We start from the raw sequence: 24,562 nt of genomic DNA, 5'->3' as shown, positions 1-24,562 counted from the left end.
AGGACATTTTCAATTACATGGGCAGCCTAAATGTTAGGAAAAAAATGTCTCCCTGTTTTGCATTATCTTAATATGCAATTAGGGCAGCTAGGTGGTGCAGTGGATAGAGCACCAGTGCAGGAGTCAGGAGGACCTGACTTCAAATCTCATCTCAGACACCTGACACCCACTAGCTGTGTGACCTTGGGCAAGTCACTTAACTCCAATTGCCTCATCCTGGCTCATCTCCAGTCATCCTGATGAATATCTGGTCACTGGATTCAGATGGCTCTGGAGGAGAAGTGAGGCTGGTGACCTGCACAGCCCTGCCTCACTCAAAACAAAGTCAAGTGCAAAGTCATGTCATCATTTCTCTGATGTCATGGCCTTCTTTGGAAATGAAGGGCGAACACAGACAATATGCAATAGATCAATAAACACAAAATTATCATTAAAATATTGATAAATATATGATTTATAATAGAAAACTGTCAAATTAATGAAAAGCATGTTCCTATATTATTTCTACCTTTCAGTGAAATGGGCAATTACTATCAAGAAACGATCTACTGTGGAATATTATTTTTGAAAACCTGCTTCCTCTCTTCGCATACTTTCATTAAATTTAGTTAACTCAATACATGTATAGATTACTCGTAAATGTATTATGAAAATTGGAAAGTAGGAACAGTAGTAATCCTAATTGGATTAGTAGCTACTGATATTTTTAACCACTTACTACCCTCCCCTACATACCTTTTTTTTGCTAATAGAATAGTTAACACTCTAAGTACATGACATTTTCACCCTTTCAGGTAATCTTGAGAATCAATGCTGAAAATTGTATAATCTAAAGCACAGACCTCTTCTATGTATATGGCAGCTAGTGTAGCTGGTCTTTCTGATTCTGAAGGTATCATTTCAACTTTCCCACACTACTGTACATCAGAGATTCACATTACAAGTCCAGGTATATAAATGTCACTACTCACAAAAATAGTTCATTACAGAAATCTTGACAGATCTTTCACATTTCTGATCCTTCAAGTTTAACCTCTAATCTTCTCAGGGTAGTCTGCCTGAATTATATTTCTGATTAAGCTTTCTACAACTTATTTTCTCCCAGTGTTTTTTTATGATTTATGAGGCAGTAATATTTTTCAAAAGCTTCCATTAACTCCTAAGATTTTGTAAATGAATTTACATGCCAAACCAACATTGTTCTTGCTGTCCTATCTTTCTGCTGAGCAAAGATAAGAAACAGAGGTCTGAGGCATTTTATGGGTCTTTTGGCCTTCTAGCAGTAGAGATTATCTTAATCAGTTAAACTTTCTTAGAATGTGGCAACTGTGTTGATTTTTTTGTATTAATTTTCCATTTTTCAAAATCAATGGGTTCCTTAAGAGAGTCAGTTTAGACTACTTCAGATGTATGCCACATAGTTTTCATTCATCTAATCTGGTATTGGTTTTGATCTTTGTTCTCAAGTAGATGGTGTGATTGAACAGAAAGCATTTACTTGGAAATAGGTTGGGAGTGTGGGTGTGATTACATTTTGCTCATGTGCACTTATAACTTTTAAGAAATTATCTGACTTTAAGAAATTCCTCATGATACAAAGATGTGGTTTTTATACACTGGAAAAATCTGTATTAGGCCCAAGCTCAGTGCCAGGATCTAATGCTACAGTAGCCATATCCCTGACACAAGATGATGAAGGATGCAGATTCATAACTATAGTCCATGCCACTACCACTACCCAGAAAACAGTAGATTATCCAAAAACAAGTTGTGATGTGACAGGTGTTACATGACTGAAAACATCATCCCATCTCTACTTCCACTGGTATTAGGGCTGTAGGAAAGGTCATCCCTAAATAGAATGGAAAAGCTCACAGGGCATCACTTTTTCTTTTTAGTTTTTAAATTTATTTTAAACTTAAATACAAAATAAGAAAAGAAATAAATGTTACCATGTACACAGAATGTGAGAGGATTCAATATGAAGCACTAAATTTCCATTTCAAGAAAACTATATAATAAATACTACCCATTGTTTTCAAAGCTGTCTAGCTTTTCTTTGCTTCCTTATAAGTTTTCTTCTGTTCTCTGCTACACACTTTTTATTTTATTTTTCCCCTCCCTTCCCCTCAAAAAAGCTACAATTAGTCTCAGACACACACATAAGACCATACTAAGGGCATCACTTTCTACGCTCCTATTCCCAATGTATCTGTTATATGGATCTGACCTCCCACCTAGAGAAACCTGCCAAATACGATGCTATAAAGAAAGTGATAAAAGCAAGGGTCAGAAGGATCCTCGAACAGCATTTTGGGCTACACAGAAGACCAGGCTGAATCCTGTAAATTTCATAGCAATTCTCATTTATCTCCCTATGATACTGGCACTGGTACTACTTTTAATGACCATTTTGTCAAGCAAATTTTCTTGTGTGACAATGAGTCTGGGTATAGCAATTATCTAGTAAACCTCAGGTTCTATATGACCTTCAAAGAATAAAACACAAAGTCACAGATCTTCATTCCAACCCCAAAGAGAAGTTCCACCACTAGGAAGCCCACAACCATAATCTACTTATTGTCCATGACCTACTTCCCTATTCTAAAGATCTCAACACCCCAAACACAGTCCTTGCCTCAATGTACCCCATTTGGGTAGGAAGGGCAAAGAGGAGAAACAGAGTTACTCTGCACCATCAGTAAAGTTACTATATTCAGTGGGGGAAAAAATGTTATTTCCTTGTTTTTTAATCCTGAGCTATATTTTTCAACATATTTTTGCTGTCCTGCCCATGTTCACCACATTACCAAATATTAAAGTATATGCTAATCTAACCTGGATAGTCTTTTGTAGTTCTATATAGACTTCTCTTCCTCTTCTCACCCTCTGCAACGGATATCGGTATAAGAAGCTACAATTATTTTCATAGTTTTCTTTTTGGCAAATGTTCATTATAATAACTGTAACAAGATAACCAAATGTCCCAGGAAGTGTTTCCTGCTGTCAATACACAAAATAAAACTCTTTTGAGAATTTCCAAGTAGTAGCAAATTCATTTTGTCTTCCTGTTTCATTTATACTGAGAATGTCAAGAATAATATGGATTGAGTTCCACCAAGAGAATATCTCCTCAGGCAGTGGACAAAGTTCTCACGTTTGCAGTGCCAACATTTACGCATAAAATAAAATACATAGAATCACAAAGAAAATCAATTAGATTGGAATAAATGATTTTTGCCACCACAGAGTTTCATAGATCCCCTGACCTAGAGACTATTACATTTTACCTAAATTACACTTGCTTGCATTACAGTTATTGATGTCAGTGCCTTGTCCTCCACCCCTCCCGACTGTACATCAATGGAAGGCTTTGTAGTGTGTTTGTGTGCATGAGTGTGCGTGAGTGTATTTATCTTCGTACCCCATCAGGTGGCAAAAATTTACATGAAAATAGGGGTATAGTGGATAGATCATTGAGCCTGGAGTCAGGAAGACCAGAGTTCAAATCCTGCCTCGAACATTTTACTAGTTGTATGACAACGGGCAAGTAAGCAAGACATGAAAGACTAGCTAACAGGATGGTGCTTAAAGATGAAGTTCAATCTTTTGGACCATAGCTTAAAAGACAGGGATATGGACTCTTGGATAAGGATGAATTACACTAACAAAAGTCAAGAAGAATACATTTGCTTGGAGACTAAGAAACCAAAATGGAAGAAAAAAAAGAGAAAAAAAATATAACTATTATAGTATACATTTTAAAATGCTATATATGACAGAGGGAAACAAATAGTAAAGGGGGCACCCAGGAATTCAGAAGAAACAGGATTTAAAAGTACAAAGTTAATATATTCTTGACTTCAGGTGTCTACAAACCAATTCCCTCCACAGCATGGGTTTGACAAGTGAAAGAGAGAACCAAAGAAGTAAATATATCATATTGGAACATCTGAAATAATGAGATAAACACATAAGAAACAGCCTTAATGACCTAGGTCAAAAAAACAGTAATTCTCAAAGCTGGGAAACTCTTCAAAACATCTTAGGAACACCTTACCCAGAGTATCTGGAAATATGAAACAATATCTTATATAAACCAAACCAAATTTAACAAAGAACAAGGATGCAACCTACAAATAGTCAACCCAAATTCTAGTTTCAAATCAGTAGATTACTATATCTATGAAAGCAGAAACTATCTCATTTCTGTCTTTAATATCTCTGTCACCTAACAAGGTGACTGGCACAAAGTAAGCTCTTAAATGCCTGTTAAATTGGGGGTGAGGGAGTGGAGGAGTACATGACTGGTCTGGAAGAAAATAAGTTTATGTACATCCAACTTGCCATAAAACCAACATTTTTTCAGTATGGTGGACGTAACACTTTACATTGTGATTCTTTTTGTTTTTCATGTACTTTATTGATATCTTTGGATTGTGTATCAATTTCAACTCTAATATGTCCCTCCCTGCATCCCAATGGCATAAACCATCCCCTGAAACAAAAACTGTAAAAGGGGGAAAAAGTTCAACAAAACCAATCAAATCGCTCACCCAGTGTGACCATACACACAATATTGTACTTTCATAGTTCCCATCTCTACAAAGAGAGAGGAACTGAAAGTTAACTCTACTGTTCTCAAGGGCAAAGTCTAGTCATTATAATTACACAGTTGTGCCATGAATCTATAAGGACAAATAAAACTGAATTACATCACATCAACAATTATTTAATAAGAATTTACTATATGCCAAGCATTGTGCTAAGCAATAAGAATACAAAATAGTCCCTTGTCCTTGAAGATCTTACATTTTGATGACATGGAAACCTGATCTTTTTCTAGAGGTAATGATAAAAAAAAAATCTGAAATAGGATCAGTGACTATAAGCTGGAAGTGATCTCAGAGATACAATCTGAGATGTAGGTTTTGCTAAGTTTTTATCAAAAGAAATACGATTTTGGAGCTGGAAAGGACTTCAGAAATAACAATGCAACACTCACAAGAATAGTTGAGATTATAAAAAAATTTGCTCAGGTGTATGTCCTGGTAACATTTAACAAACCACTGGGAAAAAGTGAAACCTATGTATGCACAAGTATAAACTCAATCTCTTTATTAACATTTTCTCCATCACTTTCTTAAATCTAGACAATCAGAAAAACAATAATCTAACCCTGATTTGTAGTATATTTCCAAGATGTAGATGCTCACACTTAAAACTTAAAAATTCACTTCTTGAAGTTAAAGGTGGCTCAACACATCTTGGGTTTTGCAAAAATCTGAGCAAATCCTACTTCGGTTACCCTCATCTCTAGTTTAGTAACTCTGTTTTATAAATTAAGCAAAAATCCAACGAAAGGAACATACCTACCTCTGAGATAAATAATGCAAGTATCCTCATTTCAAAGATGAGATGAAACTCAATAATTTGTACCCAATTGTAGTTAGAATATGATAGCCAGCTCTTCTCAGCCCTGTTCTACTGTCCATCCCAATTTAATTGTATTAGCAGGAATTACTATAGAAGGCAATCAGAAGCTGTAGTTCTATCACAACTTGGGTTCCTTCATGAAGAAAAAGTTTGTCGGTTTCCACCTCTGGAAACTTTCTAACGACCTCACTGAGAAGAGCCACCAACATCTCAACTGAAAAGCATGCTAAATTAGTGCCCCTGCACTGTGTTTCCCTTCTCCAATCCATCCACTAAACATCTGCCTAACTGATATCCCTAAAACACAAAACTGACCATCTCATTTTGCTGCTCAAGAACTTAACAATGATTTACTGTTGCTTCTAGGTTTTAAAGTCTTTTCTAGGGTCACTAAAAATTCCTCACCCACTGCATGCTCTAGCTAACCTGGCCTACTTATGGTCCCCACACCTGATGCTTCTATGTCTTTTCACAAATTTTTTCCTCATGGCTGGACAGTTTTCTGTTCCTAATTTGTGACACCTGGAAACTCTAAGTCCCTTCAAGGTTCTGGTGAAGCGTTACTTTCTTTAAGAGGTCTTTCTTGATTGCCCCATTTTAAAAACACCTGGGTCAGTAAGAAATGGAATGCTGTATTAAAGGAACACCATGCAAGCAAGTCAACGGATCACAGAATATATACAGAGAATATAATAAAGCTAGAAAGGTTGGAAGGGGCCAGGTTATGTCAAATAGAAGATTTTACATATGATCCTGGAAGGAAAGGTACCCACCAAGATTTGCTGAACAGAGTATCAATAAGGTAGGTTATATGGTTAGGAAGATTAATTTGAGAAATAAGTGCAGACTAGAGAGGGACTTGAAGCAGGAAAACCAAAAAGCAGGCTATTCTAATAGTCCAGGCATTTTGAGGGCTGCACCAGGTTGGCTGCAGTGTCAGGAAAGACACGTATATGTTATGTTGTCAAGGCTGAAACAACAGGACTTGGCAACTATTTGGAAATGGGGAAGTGGGGTAGAGAAATGGAGAATGAGTTGAAGAAGACATCCAGGCTGGGAGTCTAGGTGACTGTGACAATGGTGGTATCCTCAAAAATAATGGGGAAACTAAGAAAAGAGGAGAATCTGAGGAGAAATATAATGCTATCAGGTTTCATGTTGAGTTTAAGACGTCCAGTTCAACCTATTCAATAGGTAGCTGAAGATATGAGAATGGAGGTCAAGACAGAGGTTAGAATTGGATCTGAGAATTATCTGCGTCTTGAAGCTGTGGAAGCTGATGAAATAACAAAGTAAAATAGTACAGAAAGAGGAGGACCTGGGAAAGAGCCTTTCAAGTATAACCTGAATGAAGATCCAGCAAGGCAAACTAAGAAGGACCAATTAGACAGGTATAAAGAGAATCAGGAAACAATAGTACCATAGGTGTGTGTACCCACATACATACACACGCAAAAAAAAAAAAAAAAACCCAAGAAAGAAAAAGTGAAGAGAATATCAAGGAAAGTAGATAATTGACAATGTCAGAGACACAGAGTAAGGATGAAGACTGAGAAAACGCCATTAGATTTAGTAATTAAGAGATTTCTGGTAACTTTATTAGTTATCTTTCCTCATTATTTCCTTACATATATTTTATACTTTTAAAAGTGTTACATGTATGTATGTATGTATGTATGTATGTATGTATATGCATGCAGGTTCCTCTTCACTAGAATATAAGTTCTTTGAGGGTAAGGACTGTTTCCTATTTGTATACCCAGTATGTAGTAACACATCATAAGTGCTTAATAAATACTTCGTGAATGGAATAGTACCATGTTTATTTAAATAGTCTATTCAATACCTCTTAAGGAATCTAAAGTTTTTTCTGCTTTTTACTGAATTTTTTTTTACCATGGGGTCTCTGCCATTATTCTTATCTCTGTTCTCTCTAATGGCTAAGGCAGGGTAGGCAAGACATGACTTTCTAGCCATATTTTCTAATACGTATTATTTATAGAAATTAACTGCTAGGTTAATGTGGATTATGGAACTCTGGCATACAAAAAGGGGGCATGGTCCCTGCACCTGTTATGCAGTGCTACCACAGTTTTTGCTTTAAAAGAATAATGGGGGGGAGGGGGGAATAGGAGGTATGAATTAAAGAAAACCACAATGGAGTCAATTAATCAACACATTTATTAAGTGCCTACTATGTGTTAGGCACCGAAGATATAAATACAATGAATGAAACAATGCCTACTCACAAGGAGCTTACATTCTAACAAAGGAGGGAAAATGGACATATCTAAGTATATAACGAAGAAATGTAACAGGACTGAAGTCACAGCCTCTGACTGCCTTTTATAATAATGATTTCTCTTTGAAACACAGGAGGACGGAAAATATATTAATTGACACAGAAGTCCAGTTATTCTCTTTTAAACATAGCCTAAAGAGAAATAACAATACTAGAGGAACGACTAAATTCTGTGTAATAGAATACTTTATAAACAAAAGTATTATAGAAATATGACCTACTATTTATTTTTTAAAGTCACTTGATTTGGTCTTTGAGGTCAAAAGTGCGCAGCAGCACCTAAGACAATCACTTACTGGGAGTCTGTAACTATTCTCCATCATCTGCACAATTCTTTCTCTGAACAATGGTTTCTTGATATTCACACTCCTCCTTTCCTCCTGCTTTATTCTTTTCACTTTACTATTTATATCAACTACATAAAAGTAGCACTTAAAGAAGTTAACAGATCTACTGGAAGCTAAACGGATTACGGATCCTAGCTAAAGACAAGTCAATATGGTAACGATGATGACGACAACGATGACAGTAACAACAGCCACAACAAGCATTGCTACTAAGGCACTTCACAGTTTTAAAAGTACAAACATTATTTCATCTTCACAACTACATTGGGAAGTAGGTGCTCTTGTTACTACCATTAAGCTTAAGAGTCACAAAGCTGCTGAGTGTATGAGACTCAATTTGAACTCAAGCATTCCTGACTCCAGGTACAGCATTCACTCTTATCCACTGTGCCACTAGCTATCTGAGACAAATAAAGATAATGGAATATAGAAGGATCTTTGATAAACTCCCTGTCCTAGAGATGGCTTGTGGCATATATAAATTAAATGACTTCCTCAGAGTTAGATAGCTATTAAGGCTTGAACAGGAACTAAACTCAGGTCTTCCTATTTCCAAGGCCAGCACTTTATCTACTATGTTACATTAACTCCTGTGGATATTAGTTCAAAACAAAAAGAATTCACTAATGGATATTAAAATTATCATTTTGGGAAAGGATATCCCATTATTCTATGGAACTGTGGTCTGAATATTTTTAGAAGACCATACATGATATAGTTTATATCCTTCTATAACAATCACATTAAACAGAAATATATATTCTCAAGTGTATAAAAAGTCTCCTCAAATACTATCTATCCAAATAAGAACAGTTTGGTGATTCAAAGGAGAAATATTATAAGATAGCTTTTTAGAGCAGTCCTAACTTCGCTTTTCTAAGGAGAAAAAAAGTATAAAAACTAGATGAAAGCTACAGTAGGCATATTTTCCACATGAAAATAACTTTAGCCATATTTCCAACAAAATCATGCTACCAAACCTAGACATAGCTAAAAGTCTACGACCTCTGCTTCTAGTTCATTTTATGGTTTTCTCCAGGTTTTTAGAACTGCTACACAAAGTTATTATTTATTAACACTACAAGAATCTCCAGTGTGCTTTCCAGTTTGCTGTCTTTCTAAATTCTGATTTCTTGAGTCCTGCTGTAAATTCTCCTATTTGATAACAGGTCCTGTCCTAGCTGACAAATTATTTTGCCTTTCGTTGTGCTGTACAGGTACTACCTCAAGAGTTCAAAAGTTCTGAGGATGTTCTTCCACAGATAAAGACTGCAATACTCTCATGTCCTTGGAAGAAGGTTTTCATGAATTGATGTGCCCTGCTCCACCCATCCCTGCCAGAGTTTAGCTTTCTAGTGATAAGTCTCATCAGGTTTAGCATGGTAGATTGTTAGACAGCGGGCAAGACTGCTTATCAGAAAGTCAAAACTTTCCAAGGATGGCATAGCCTGCCATTTTGAGACATCAGAATAAGACTTTAATGGACAACTGTCACTAACCTTTGCTTAATCAAATGGGCATTTTAAACTTTTTTTTTATTTTTAAATTTATTTTATGTACTTAGCAAAAAAAAAATTTAACATTTAAAGTACAGAGAATACCAAGAGGATAGTATATGAAACTATGAATTTCCATTTCATACTTTAAAATACACACACACACACACACACACACACACACACACACACACACACACACACACACACACACACACACATATAACAAAGTCTGCAAGTTACTTTTAAAACTGTCTCGCTTGTTAGGACTTCTTCTTGGATTTCATTCTGCTCTCTTCTGTACCTTTTTAAAAAATGTGTCAATGACCATTTTAGGGGGCATACTTTTGCCTACTCCCTCTTCTCCTCAAACCCCATGTGGATACTATTTTTTAATTGTAAATCCAGAAATTCTTTTAAGAAAGGCAAATAATATTTATTAAGTCAATTTTAAAAAATCACACTAAGAATATAATGAATCTTTAAAAATTACATAAATGAATAATAAATGGATAGTATAGAGTATTACTGAATGTTTTCGATGAAAACATTCTCATAAACTAGAAAATTACCAACATTAATATTTCTAGATACAAATGAGGCCAGTCAAAGAGATCACAATTCTTTTAAACATGACTTTTAAAATGTATATAAATACCACACGCACATGTGCATACATATGGAAATTTAACATGATGGCACTGACACCGCCTGCTTGTTTGTGAACTCTGATGAACTTCTTTGCTCTTTTGTGTATTTTTAAATATTTCGTCAGCTTCTTAAAATGTATCTTTTTAAAGAACACTATCATCATCTCACACCTCTCCCTTATACCCACACAAGTTTTCCCTTATAACAATGATGTATAATCGACCTAATCAAATTTATCTTTTATTGAATCTGTCTGAAAATATCTTCTTGTGCACCTACAAAAACTCTTTCGAAGTTGTTTGCCTTTAGAATGCTGTGGACACCGTAAAAAAAAGTTCTCCTATCTCTGCATTAGTTCATAAGTTCTCCCAGGATTCTCTCAATCCATCCTTTTGATCATTTTTATGGTAAAATAAGCATTATGTATAGCTTATAGTAAGCATTTAACAAATGTATGTTGACTCCTGACTAATATGATTCCATTATTCGTATTTCATAAATTTATCTAACCAATCCCCAACTGGTGAACACTCACTTTATTTCCAATTCTCTGCTACATCAAAAGTGCTGCTATATTTTTGTATGTAAAGATAATTTTTCTCTTTGATCTCAATGGGGGTAACATGGCTAGAGCTGAAATTGCTGGGCTAAAGGGTATGGGACAGTTTAGTGAACTTTTATAGTTTCAAACCGCTTTCTAGTTTGGATCACTGGACCAACAGTACATTGCTTATCCTCCTACATTACTTCCAACAATTATTTTTTCCTGTCATTTGTGACAATATGATGGGTATGAAGTAGATCCTTAGAGCTGTTTTAATTTGTATTTCTCTCATGAGTATTTTGAGTATGTTTATATGGTTGTTGATATGTTAAGATTTCTTCCCTTGAGAACTGCCTGTTCATATTCTTTGATTAGAAAATGGCTACATATTTCTATCAATTCCCTACATCTTTTAAGAGTTCAGATCTTTATCACAGAAATTTGCAACAAAGGTTTTGTTGATGTAAAATTTTTTAATCTTCTGGAATCAAAATTGTCTATTTTATCTCCTATGATCCTCCCTATCCCTTGCCTGGTCAAGATCCAGTTATAAAAAAGAACTCCTTTAATTCTCCTCTAATTTATATGCCCTCTTAATCTAGGAAAGGTATTCAACTTGAAGGCTATCAGATTTTGATATAAGTACATCTCCAAAAATGCTTTCACACTTTCTAAAACAGCTTTTATAGAACTGTGAATACTTCCTTGGGTCGTATTAAATAATATGGTACTCTGTTTAGCTGATCCTTGTTCGTGTCCTGAATCTGTTCCACTGAAAACTTTTTTATTTTTAAAGAAGTAATAAAGTGTTTTGATCATGAGTCAACAAGAACTTAGTATTTGTCAGACACCATGCTAAACTCTGGGAATACCAGTACATTCATTGTCCTTGAGGAACTAACAACACTCTCATGGGGTAGTTAAAATTTAAGCAATTACATATATACAAAATACAAAGTTTGATAATACAATTTCAGATCTGGTTCTTGTACTTCTTGGATACCTTCCTTTTCACTTCTTTTCCTTTGTTTTTTGAGATTCTTAACAAATGAATTTTGTTAAAATTTGATCTAAGTCTATAAAGTAATTACTAGATTTGATTGCTATGGAATTGAATGTGTAAATACATAAAGTATTATTACCATTTTTATTATATTGGCAAAGACCAATAATGATAAATTACTAGTATTCTTTTATTTCTATAGATTGTCTTGTAGTTGGTTACATATAATTTCTATGGTTATATTTATAAGTAGATGCTGAAATATTTTATATGTTGTCATAATTTTGACTAGAAAGTCTTTTTTCTGTTTCTGCTGGTAAGAAACAAGAAATACTGATGATATATGTGGATTAATTTCATATTCGGCTACTTTATTAACATTATTCACTATGAGAGGTAAAAAAAAAAAAAAAAAACTAACCTTTCACAGCCCCAGGCAACTCTTTTAAGACTACAGAGTACAGAGAAAGGTCCAATCAGCATAAATGGAGGGAGATTTCACAGGTCTGGTCCCTAACCCCATTATTTCTGTTGATTTTAATTGAATTTCTAGAGTTCTTTAAGCAAACAATCATATCACCTGCAAAAAGTGAAGATTCTTGCTTCTTATAATTATTTCAATTTCTCTGTATCTAGAACTCTATTAAACATTAGTGATGACAATGCACATTGCTTTGCTTTACCTGATCTTTCTGGAAAGGCCTCTAATGTTTTTCTATTACAGATTTACTGATTTAGATACTGTTTACCATATTTTTAAAAAGGTCCATTTATTCCTAAATTTTGGGGGGATATCATCAACTCCCAAGGGTTCAATTATGTCCATACAGATGACTCCCAGATCTGCCTTAATTTCTCTCTTTAATTTCAGTCTCACATCACCAAATGCCTTTTGAACATCTATAGGCACCTCAAATTTAACAGGTCCAAAACAGAACCTGTATTTTCCTTCCAACTCCTACCTTCTTCCAAATTTTCCTATTTTTGACAAAGGTACCATCAATCCCTCAGTCACTTAGACTGACAACTGAAGTATATTCCGTGACTCCTCACACTCGGCGAGTACTCAATATATTCAAGTATTGCTTTTAGCATCCCACCTCCACATATATCCCTTTCATTTCACTCTCACAGCTGCTACCTGTGTACAGGCCCTCAAACCCCTCCCCTGGACTACTCTAACAGTCTTCTGGCTGGTCTCTCAGCCTCAAGTCTATATCCTTTCCAAATCACCCTACACTCACTGCTGCCAAAGTGATTTTCCTTTAGTGCAGATTTGACCACGTCACATCCACACACAAGAAACTTTAGTAGTTACCTATAACACTGAAATTAAATATAAAATGCTGTTTGGCATTTAAAGCCATTCATAATCTAGTCCTTTCTAGTCTTTTTACACTTGTCTCTTTGTACTGTGGGACCCAGCTACTCTGGGCTAAGTTGCTGTCTCTCGTACACAACGATCTACTTTCTGACTCTCTGCTTCCCAATGGCTGTCTCTCATGTATAGAATGTTTTACCTTCTGCCTTCTCCCAAGACTCAGGACAGAGAAGAATTTCTGCAAGATGCCCACTGGACCCCTTCCACTCTGACTTCTAACACCTTCCCTCTGAGATGACCTGCCATTTATACTGTATATATCTCCTCTGTAAACAAAGAAAGCATTATTAAGTGCTTACTGGGTGACTGATAAAATTAAGGGTTAGGGATACAAACAATTATAGTTCCTGCCTTCAAGGAGCTTAGCTATCTTTTTGTCTTTTGTCTCACTCATCAGAAGAATTCTTAAAATTAGAAGATCCTTAAAAGTGGAGCATGTTTTTACCTCAATCTGAGCAGAGTGCCTAGCCCATAATAAGGAAATAATAAAAACTTGGTGATTTTTTGACTGACAGAAACAGCTGAAGATTATATATTCTCAAAAATTTTTGTCATTTTATAAAATTCTGTAATTTTTATTATTTTGTTATTAATATGGTCTATTATGTTTACAACTGAACTAATCCTCTACTCACTATAAATTCAACTTGGTTATAGTGTAATTTTTTTCTGCATGTATTTGTAGCTTCATTGCTAGTTTTGTATTCAATATTTTTACAACAATATTTATTACAGATATTGGCCTATAGGTTTTCTGTGTGTGGTCTCCTCCTGACTTAGACATCAAGAGCATATTTGTTACGGAATTTGCAGTTTCCTGCTTTTACCACCCCCCCCCCCCAAAAAAATAAAGAAAAACTATGTAACACTAAAATTAATTATTCTTTGAATGTTTAATAGAATTTACTGTTCAATTCCTTCTGCTTTGAAGATTTTTTTTCTTTACAAGTGCATTTATGGTTTGTTGAATTTCTTTTTATAAAACTGGGTTACTTACATTGTATTTCATGTTGTTCACCTGAGCACTGTGTATTTTTTTTTAAAACAATCCAATTAGTAATTATTGTTGGCATATAACTGGACAAATCTCTATTAATTTCCTTTTTTTATTTGTTACAAATTCTACCTTTTTTTTTAACTTTTAATTTTGGCAATTTGGTTTTCCTCTCTCTTTTTAAATCAGATTACAAATGATTTATCTATAATATTAGGTTCTACCAATATTTAAAAATTTAATTTACTATGCAATGGATTTTACTGATTTCAATTTTCAGAATTTCTATTTTTGGTGGTTTATTGCTTTTCTAGCTGTTTTCTTTTTTAGGTGCACATCTAATTCACTGGTATCTTTTCCCTCTCTTTTTGACTTAATGAAAGCATGTAGAAATATAAATATATATTTTCTCCTAAGGACTGCTTTGGTTGGATCCCAAAAGTTTTATCTCAGTGTTGTCATTTTCTTTGTGGAATCTATTAAGTCTCTGATTTATTCACTGATTGACCAATCTTTACAACTAAATCATTTAATCAATACCTAAGTATGAATTCTTTCTTCAATATCCATTTGATTTAATTTTTATTGTGGTTGAAAATAATGTTTAATATTTCCACTTTTCTGCATGTATTTATAAGCTTTTTGTGTAACCTAACACATGGTTAAATGTTGTACACATACAGTTGAAAAGTATACATACTTCTTTTTGATCTAAGTTCCAGATATCTAACTTTCCTAAAATTTGATTTAGCTCCTTAACTTCCTTCATAAAATTTACTTGTTTAGATCTTAAAAGGGACACACCACATCATACAATTATTGTTATTTTGCTATCAATCTCTCCCTATAATTCATTTAACTTTTTCCTTTAAATATTTAGATGCTATACTATTTGGTATATATATTTTGGTATTGACATTTTATTTTCTATGGTATGTTTTAAGCTTAATGCAATTTTCCCTGCATATCTCTTCTAGAATGTTTCTTTTTGTTCTAAACTTAACTCCAAATAAAATTCCAATAATACCCAAATAAACAGAAGAAAAAAATGAAGAATGCATTTCATATTGCAAACCTCTATTACATAAAGCTTGCTTATAAATGAAACAAATGTGTTATGTAACTTTCAAAGATGTCCAGCTTCACTGATTGTCTCTGGTCTTCTTTCTGTTCTTTCATGTTCATTAAAAAAAAAAAAAGTTTCATGGACCTTGACTAGGCATGGAGGTGGGGTTACCTTATTCTCACTAGTCTTTCCCATTAACCTCTTTCTATCAAAATGAAAAAACAAGCAAACATAACACACCAAAGGCCCATATTCAAAGCAAAACAAATCACCATATTGATCACATCAAATATTTTATGTATTATGTTGTATCTTGAACCCACAACATCTCTGGTATGAAAAGAATTTAGCATGCTTTATTAATGGTCCTCTGGAATTTTCATTGGTCATTCACTAATTAGAGTTCCTTACCAAAGTTTTTATTTTATAAGTATTTCTCTTAGTTCTGCTGGCTTTATTCTCCATCAGTTCTTAAGTTTCACTGAAATAATCCATTTCACACCTGGAAACACTTGCACGAACTGATACTGAGTTAAGTGAGCAGAACCAAGAGAACACTTTTGCACAGTAACAGCAACACTATGCAATGACCAATCATGACAGACTTAGCTGTTCTCTGCAATACTTAACAATCCAAGACAATTCTGAAAGACTCAATGCAAAATGCTATCCACATCCAGACAAGGAACTAAGGAGTCTGAATGCAGAACAAAGCATACTATTTTTCACATTTGGGGGGGATTTTTTTGTGGTTTCCCCTTTTTGTTCTGTTTCTTCTTTCACAACATGATCAATGTGGAAATATGTTCAGTGTGATTGCACATCTATAACCTCTATCAGATTTGCTTATCATTTTGGGAGAGAAGGAAATTTGGAACTCAAAATCTTACTAAAAATAAAATACTATTAAAAAAATACACAATCCATTTCATAATCTTATGGCACAATAATATTTCTTTATACTCAACAACCATATCCCACATGATCCACTTTTTCACATCCTTTAAATATTTTTGTATACACAATTTCTTTTCTTTGATCTCTTCGAGGTAGGTATAGAAGTCGTATTACTAAGCTTAAAAAAATATGGAGAATTTTGAGATTTTATGGACATAGCTTCAAATTGTTGTCAAGAATGGGTGGAACCATTCACAGCTCCACAAACAGCACATTAAGTGTACCTATTTCCCCTTAGAATCTCCAATAACTATGATTTTCCATTTCTGTCCTCTTTGCCAATCAGACTAGAATTGAGGTAGAGGTTTAGCTCTGTTTTAATTTGCCTTTTTCTGATTATTAGTGATTTGAAACATGTTTGTCTCTTCTTTCTCTCACAATTCCCTGCTTATATCCTTTGACCATTTTACCGAGTAAAAAAATGGCTGTCCTTTTATTTCAGTTTTCCATTTAAATCTCAGGTGTTCCTTTTTTCATTTTAATTAGCAGCCTTGATGGAAAATGTTTTAATTTTGTATTAAATTCAGAACACCAAAGAAATGAGGATTTCTATACCCCTAGCAGAACACAAAAAGAACATTCTATAAGAACTGTAAGCCTTCAGTTTTTGTCCCTCCATTCTATTTTTCAGGGAAGTCAACTACTTGGGAAGTCCAGTTTCTTGACTTGTATTATTCACTGTCCTGATTTTTTCCCCAAGAGCTCAGATTTCCTTTTGTTAAACTCTTGCTTCACCTCTTCCAGATGTTCTTGTATTTCCTTATTGTCAAGCCACTTTTCTTCCCTCAGAGGCTCTTTTGGCAGTTACTTTCTTCTAGGTTTATCTTTTTGGTAACTCTTAGTCAATATTATTTCTTCACTGTGTTTGGAGGTCTTCTGTTTGCTCATAATTCCAGCCTCCATTCTTAGCTTGGAACTCTGAGATAAGGATAGGTTCCACCTGTTTACACATTTTTTTGGATGAAGTTGTCATGGTCTATTCAGTTCTATCCCCACATTTCCACTTCTTCTAAAATAAGTTTCTACCTCCGCTGGCACGCCTATGCTCAGAACACTGGTAGGCTTCAGTCTCTCACTATTCCTAGTAAAAAATGACGGCAGATTTTAGCCTTGAGCTTGTACTGCTCTCTTCTGGCTGTTCTAAACTGGATAGGAACCCACTACTGTTTCTCTTAACATTTCTTGATCTTCATTTGATCTAATGTCCTTTTTGAAACATTGCTGGAGTATATGAGAAAACTATTTTTTGCTACTTTAAACAGAAATCCCCTCAAACATGATTTTTTTGTGAGTTCATTTAGTTTCTGTCTCCCCAGCACCTAGCAATATGCATGTTTTATAAATACTTTCTGATTGGTAAGAAATACTCCAAGATGTTAAGTATAATATTGTAGCAAACAGGCTTTGATGTAGTTATAGGACACATTAATTATTATGGCTAGGAATGGATATAATGTCTTTGGCTCAATCACTGATATATTAGGAGATAAGTCATTACCCAAGAAAAAATACTGTAACTGAATTTTAGTTTTTTAATAACTCAGTAAAAGTAGGATACTTGGAGGATAATGAAAAAGTACTTCTCATATTGGAAGTATTCGCCAAAATACATGTCTCACCTTTTGAATGTCTGGTTCTTCCCCAAACCTCCAATTTAAGGAGGAAGCCCAGGTGAAAGATGTCTTCATCCTTTCCAGACTGCTCTGGGCTTCTACCAAGTCCTGAGCCCAGTACCTTCCCCCACCACACAAAGAGAAACACACTCTCTCAGTCTGTCTCCCTCTCTCTCTTTAGATCCTTTTGATACATTATCTCCCCCCATTAAAATGTAATCTCCTTCAGGGCAGTGACTGACTTTCTTTATGCTTTGAAATGCTTAGCACATTGACTCCCACTTGCCGGTTGACTGAGAGGTAAAAAGGACAGAAGAAGTCATCTAGTCCAATCAACTAATTTTTCAAATGTCGAAACAAAGGCATAGATGAGTTAAGAATTCACCCAAGACTAATGAGTAAATAGCAGTGCGGGTTTAAGACTCAGGTCTCCTAAATTCTCCATCTAGCACTCAGTGTACCATGAATCCTATGCCATCTATTCAGATCAGAGTAACCAGTTCAGGGTCAATTTCTTTAGCCCAAAGGAAAAAGAAAATTTGTCAGTTTCCTTCCACTTTCCCTATCAAGTATGTCTACAGTGAAATATTAGCTCTTTGCTCTTTCTAGTGCAGTGGATAATAAATTTATTGTAAGTATGATGAAGAAGTTACTTGGCACAGTAGACAATGATGCCTAGGGTAAGTAAGGTATGAGTTCAAATCCTGATTCCAGAAAGTATACTTGGCTATGTGACCTTGGGCAAGTTACCTAATCTATAGATGCCCCTGGCAACCCTTTAAGACAATAAACTGCTGATCTGCACTAACTGAAAGAGTTCTGCTCTATGGGATTTCCCTGTACCAATGAAATCTTGGTATGACACGTATAACCTATAGTAAATTGCATACCTTCTCAATGGGGGTTGGGGAGATGGAGGGAATTTGGAACTTGAAGTATTAAAAATGAATATTAAAAGTTGTTTTTACATGTAACTAGGGGAAAATACTTAAAAAAAGAAGAAAAAAGGATTGGACCAAGAAAAAAGAAATCATGGGTATGGAACCTCCTCCAGCCCCCAAAAGACCAAAATTATTTGTAATGTGAACAAATATAGCCATTTCATGATTGTGAGAAACAAGGAATGTTTCTAAATTATTAATCAATGATTAAATCATTTATTGAGCGTTTATCACAAGCAAAGCCCTATACTAAATGACTGGGATGCAAAAACAAAATAAAACAAAATAAAAACAAGGCCCCACTTTCAAGGAGTTCACTTTCTAGTGGGGTAAATGATACACATGTAATATTAAGTTATAAGTCAGATGGAAAGGTTCTATGGTCCTTAAGGTAGAACAATAAAGCTCACAGCTATGCTTCTTCCTTGATGCCATTTCCACTGATAAAATCACATCTTTTTCCGATGTTGAAACATTTCACAGTGCCCAAGACTTTGGTCTTGATAAGCCTTCAATAACAAGTGGTTGTAGCCCCTACAGGAGCAATTGCCAGGTTGCATCTTTATAGGGGTTGCTTCTAAGGATGATGGCTGAGGACACTGGGCAGGAAGCATTGTCATTCTCAAGACTCCTGGGCTCAGAGACCTGGGCTGTCTTCATCAGGGTAGTAGGGTTGGTGCTAGGTGGCCCTACCCTATGAAATTCATGTTGCCTCCTGTCTTTATCCCAGGATGCCTTGCTAATTCAGCTAGGCTGGTTTGTTTGGCCTGGGAAAAGCAACTGGCTAGCAGCTGGGAAAATGGTTCACTCTTACTCCACAGCAGTTGCCTCCTCATATATGATGGGTGGACTAGAAGCAAAACCAATCATGTGGAGGATTCCACCACTCATTCCAAGAGCTCCTGTGCTCATCTACCTGCCAGTGACAGCTGGTCAACAGCTATTGCTATTGGTGATAAGGAAGGTGGTTTCTCCCCTCAACGGTAACTGTGAAGGCTGGGCTGGAAAAGCAGGTCTGGTGGTTTGGAGGAGGGCACTGCTATTCCAAGGATCTTGAGAACTCAGGATCCAAGACTTTCTCTACCTGGAAAATACGGTCAAGAGAGCGGTGGTGGCCTGACATGGTAAGCACATAGTGCTTTCTGTCTCTCCTCCAAGGTGCCTTGATGTTACATTATGCATAAGACAAGTAAAATAGTATTATATACATGTAAGTTTTTACCAGATTCCTTTCTAAAACTAAAACGCTTTGTTATTTTAACAATGCTTCAATCAGAAATTTAAAAAGAATCTCATTTTAAAATGTGCTTTAAGACTGTTTTCTTCTGTATATACACATGCGCCTTTAAAATGCTAGGCCTAATATACTTTCATTTATAAATATGTACAACATCCATGTATGTCAGGACTTGAAACCACAGTGGATCATTTAGTACACTGCCCCATTACGAAACACCTAAGATGGAGAGGAGGAAGAACATAGTGGAGTTCTACATTTTCACACAAATATATTCTACTTATTGCATAACCTTGGAAATAGCCCCTGACACAGAAACACTGGCCTACTATGCCTACTAGCTATTTGCCCTGCTTGGACTCATAAAACATAGTATGATTTAATTTAACCAACTTACAAGCAACCCTGACTTTATAAGGATATCTTAGTAAGAATTTATGGGGCAGCTAGGTCATGCAGTAAATAGAGCACCAGCCCTGGAGTCAGGAGGACCTGAGTTCCAATACAGCCTCAGACACTTGACACTTACTATCTGTGTGACCTTGGGCAAGTCACTTAACCAAATTGCCTTACCTTTCTCCATCAAAATAAAATAAAAGGAGAAGAAGAATTTATGACAAAAGTTTAAGTTAAGGGTACAAGATTGTAAGTTCTATGATGATTCACTAAAATTGAACTGATGAACACTAAAATTGTTAACAAACTGAAAACATAAAATGATAGCATTGCATCAAAGTAAATAACAACTGACTTTCATAATGTAAATTAATTCATTTACTACACTCAGTCAAAAGTGTCCTAACAAAATAAAAATAGTATTTGAATACTAAACTTCAGATATACAAGAATCAGAGATCTAAATTTTCAGGGAAAGGATCTCAAAAGTAAACGCACTTAAAAACTCACACCAATTCTCAGGAAACTGCATGATCTTTATTTTTATTACAAAACATTCACAAAAATAACTATACTTCAATCTGAAATCCAGAAAGTTAACAGAGCTTAAGCAGGGAACTTTGGAATAAATCTCAATTAAGTTTGCAGATTGTGGTGGGATGGAAAATATTTGACCTTGTAAAATAATGGAGCTGTATAAAATCGGGCAAAATTTAAGATTATATAAACAGCAAAATTCTTAACAGTATTGTTATAAACTGCTTGTAAGCTTTTTCACTGATTCTCAATTAATATTGGAATATATAAAATATTAAAAATTAAAGTGCTAGTTAAGAATATAAATACAATAAAAAGTAGTGTTTTAAATGGGTATATACACATCTATGCATTTTATAGACAGACAGACAGACACTCACTCTCTCTCTCTCCCCCGTAAACATACAGACACAAAAAAAATGAAATGTTTTGGAAAATAAAAATGGACAAATCCCTACCTGAACCAACAGGAGAAGAGCCAACACTAAGACTTTGTAAACTTCCATTCCTGAGCAACGTAGGAGATTTCTGAAGACTAGAGCTTGTTATACTTCCTGCAGCAGATGCTACAGATGATGTTGGAGAAGCAGATGAAACAGACAGATGGGAAACATTCTCTTGATTTTTGTTTCCTTTGGGTCGACCAGGCCCATGCTTATTTTGTTTACTTCCTTTCCTCTTCTTTTCTTTTACAGTTTCCTCTTCAATGCCAGGACACTGGACTCGTTTGTATCCTACAGTAGTGAGGTTGGCATTACCTAAGTCTCCAGGAGAATTTTCAAAGTTTTTCGGCTGTGAAACAACTGCTGATGTTGAAGGGAGACCCATTAAGGAACTAAAACTATTCACCCCCCCTTCCTGGCTTCCAGATTCTCCTTTATGTACATCTTTGGTTGATGATGACTGTTGGGAGTGAGTAAAACTGTCATTGCGCAGGTCTGATTCTGTAAAGCTCAAGAAATCCTGTGGAGACTGGACCGAACTTCCAGAAGATGATTTTACACTGCCTGGAGTTCCTGAAAAACTTCCTGTAGTAAAAAGACAGGGTGGGACAGGGGGGAAAATTGGAAACAAAAAATTTCATCAGTGAACCAGCTTTAATAATTCATTTGCAAAAAAAGAAAGCTGCAGAAATAAAAATATAACATAAAACTAAGGACTACTATTTTGTAATGAAAAAAATGTTGAATTTCCTGACACATAACATTTAAAAATTGTTGTCACAGATGAAAGGAAAACACATGGTGGCAAATATATATATATATATTTTAATCTTAAAAAGCAAAGTCTAAGAAAACTATTTTACGTGTGATATAAAATCCCACCACGAACCTACCTTTTGGGAGGACCCTCATCTCTCAACTTTTTCCCCAAGTAGCTGTGTAGAATGTGGCTAAGACTATAAACAACAGTAGGGTTTCCTCTGGACAACCAAAAGCTGCAGGGAGACCTAACGAGACTTTAAATTTACTTGGGAGAAGAAAGGGAAAGGGAACTTTATCCTCTTTCAAACATTAACAATACAAATAGGACTGCGTTCATATACTTTATGAACCATAGCCCTTCTTTCTGGGTATGAGTATCTGATCAAATGATAAGGTGAATAGCTAATTATATAACTATATTTGACCAAAAATGTTAATATTAGTTTTGCCATTTTTTTGGTTCCAATCATCCTAATAAAGGTTACCATTGCTGGCATGCTCAGGAGCAGACAGGACCTAAACTTCCTAGATGTTTTCCAATCCATTCCTAAAGCAGCTAGAAATGAAATGAAATCAACTTATTTTCTAGTAGTGGTGCCTTTTTTACTCCCTTCTCTTCCCCTCAAATGGAAGCAAGAAGGTAGTAGGTGGAAAAGTGTTTAAATATCTCTTTTGAGTAACTCACATCATCCTCAGCTAAGTTACATAAGACCACCACAGGAGCATACATTTTTACTCACTAACATTTTAAATTATCATTTCCTCTGACAAATGTATGGCAAAATATACTTTTTATAATGAAGTGACCTGACAAATTTGATCGATTTTTGACACAGCACATATATTTTGTAAACTTGACCAGTATCATGTTTTATCTAAAGCAATATAAAGAAACTCAAAAGGAAACACTTTCAAACAGTAAAAAGGAACTTTTAAGGGGTTAAGAAATTTAACAGCACAATATTTTTACATGTACAGAAAAATTATATTATTTAGATCTGTTTTTATCAAGAAAACACATAAGTCATCTGAATACAGAGATTTTTTATAAAGTTCAAAAGTAAGAACTTTGTTCTTAAATTTTTTTCATGGGCATATAAAACATTTTTCTTTTTAAGTTCACTAAATATTCTGTTGGCAGGCCCATTAAGATCAACATTTTAAAATTACTTAAGCAGAAAAGCATACACATTAATAACCTGCTTAAACTATATAATTTTCATTATTTCAATGATTTAAGGACAACCAGTTTTGTCACTTAATTAGCAGCTATAAAGAGGTTCTCCATCATCAATCCTGATCTATCACGATCTGTCTTGCTTGTACAATTTTTTTTTGTTTTTACATCTGGTATTAAAAATTCACCATAGCATAAACTCAATAATATTAAATTAAAGAATATTTTAGAAGCATATAATAATACTAATACTTTGAAAATATACCTTCCCTAATAGACCTCCTCATTCTGATATAAAACAAAAATAAACTTCATTCATTTTCTGATAACCAGAATTAAAGACTTAAAAAATTTACAAACAATACATAAATTATCATATAAAAATATGGAATATCTCTAGCATTTGCCTATGACATTGGCTTTTTGAAAATATCTGTAATATTTATGAAATTTAAGAAAATAGATTTTCTAAGTAGGTTTTCAATTCAAAGACAGAACAATAAAAATGAGCTCAGAAATGCAGTTATGCTAGTGAAAATCTGGATCTTAATTATAAGAGAATATTTGAGTATATCCTGTTAATATCAGCTTTAAAATGTGAATAAATGCAATGCAAAAATTTAAATAAGATTATGTCATTTTTCAAAAGTAAAAACGCAAAACAAATCTATTTTATGAGCTAACAATTTTATTCATCCAAAACATAGTAAAATTCCTAGGGTGTTTTCCAGTTCTGCTTTACTTTTTAAATAACTCCTTAAGAAGAAGGAATGAAAAAGAATTTGAAAAAAGCATCACATGAAATAATTCTCTGTGTATAAAACATGCTAGTCTACATTTTTCTAAGTAGGGTAACAGACTACGGAATTTTATATAAATGTTTGTTGAACTGAACTGAATTTTAAAGTATGATTATTGTAATGAAATAATGTCATAGGAAGACAAAAAAAATTTTTTTGCTTATTTATCCCTAAAGGACTAACGGAAAATAGATATTTAATACAAAGTATAGATAAAATACATGACAATTTTTACTTGTATATCTGTGTGTATATATATATTTAACACCTCAGTATATACGTACAAGAAAAAATTAAACATAACAAAAATCTGATAGGATTAGTGTATTCTATAATACAGTAAACTGACTTTTAACACATTCGTTAGAAATAAATAATTGCTTGAGAAATACTGTTTTTTGTGAAAATGAGTTATCACTAGAAATTTAAAGGACAAATTTTCTTCAAGATGATTTACATATTAGCTATAAAAATTGGGG

The 24,562-nt window shown here is 34.5% G+C and overlaps 1 protein-coding gene across 14 annotated transcripts in view; it reads right to left on the bottom strand.

Annotated features, from left to right (window-relative positions):
* The window catches only part of MLLT10 (MLLT10 histone lysine methyltransferase DOT1L cofactor), a 259,175-nt gene that overhangs the window by 75,939 nt on the left and 158,674 nt on the right, over positions 1 to 24,562 (bottom strand). For all 14 annotated transcript variants that reach the window (XM_072651682.1, XM_072651678.1, XM_072651677.1 and 11 more), the window contains one exon: positions 21,360 to 21,929. In XM_072651682.1, coding sequence (XP_072507783.1) covers positions 21,360 to 21,929 — 570 coding nt within the window. The remainder of the gene's footprint in view (positions 1 to 21,359; positions 21,930 to 24,562) is intronic.

This window comes from Notamacropus eugenii, chromosome 3, assembly GCF_028372415.1.
Source record: "Notamacropus eugenii isolate mMacEug1 chromosome 3, mMacEug1.pri_v2, whole genome shotgun sequence".
NCBI lineage: Eukaryota > Metazoa > Chordata > Mammalia > Diprotodontia > Macropodidae > Notamacropus > Notamacropus eugenii.
The sequence above is the reverse complement of the archived record's forward strand: the minus strand, read 5'-3'. Positions and strand labels throughout refer to the sequence as shown.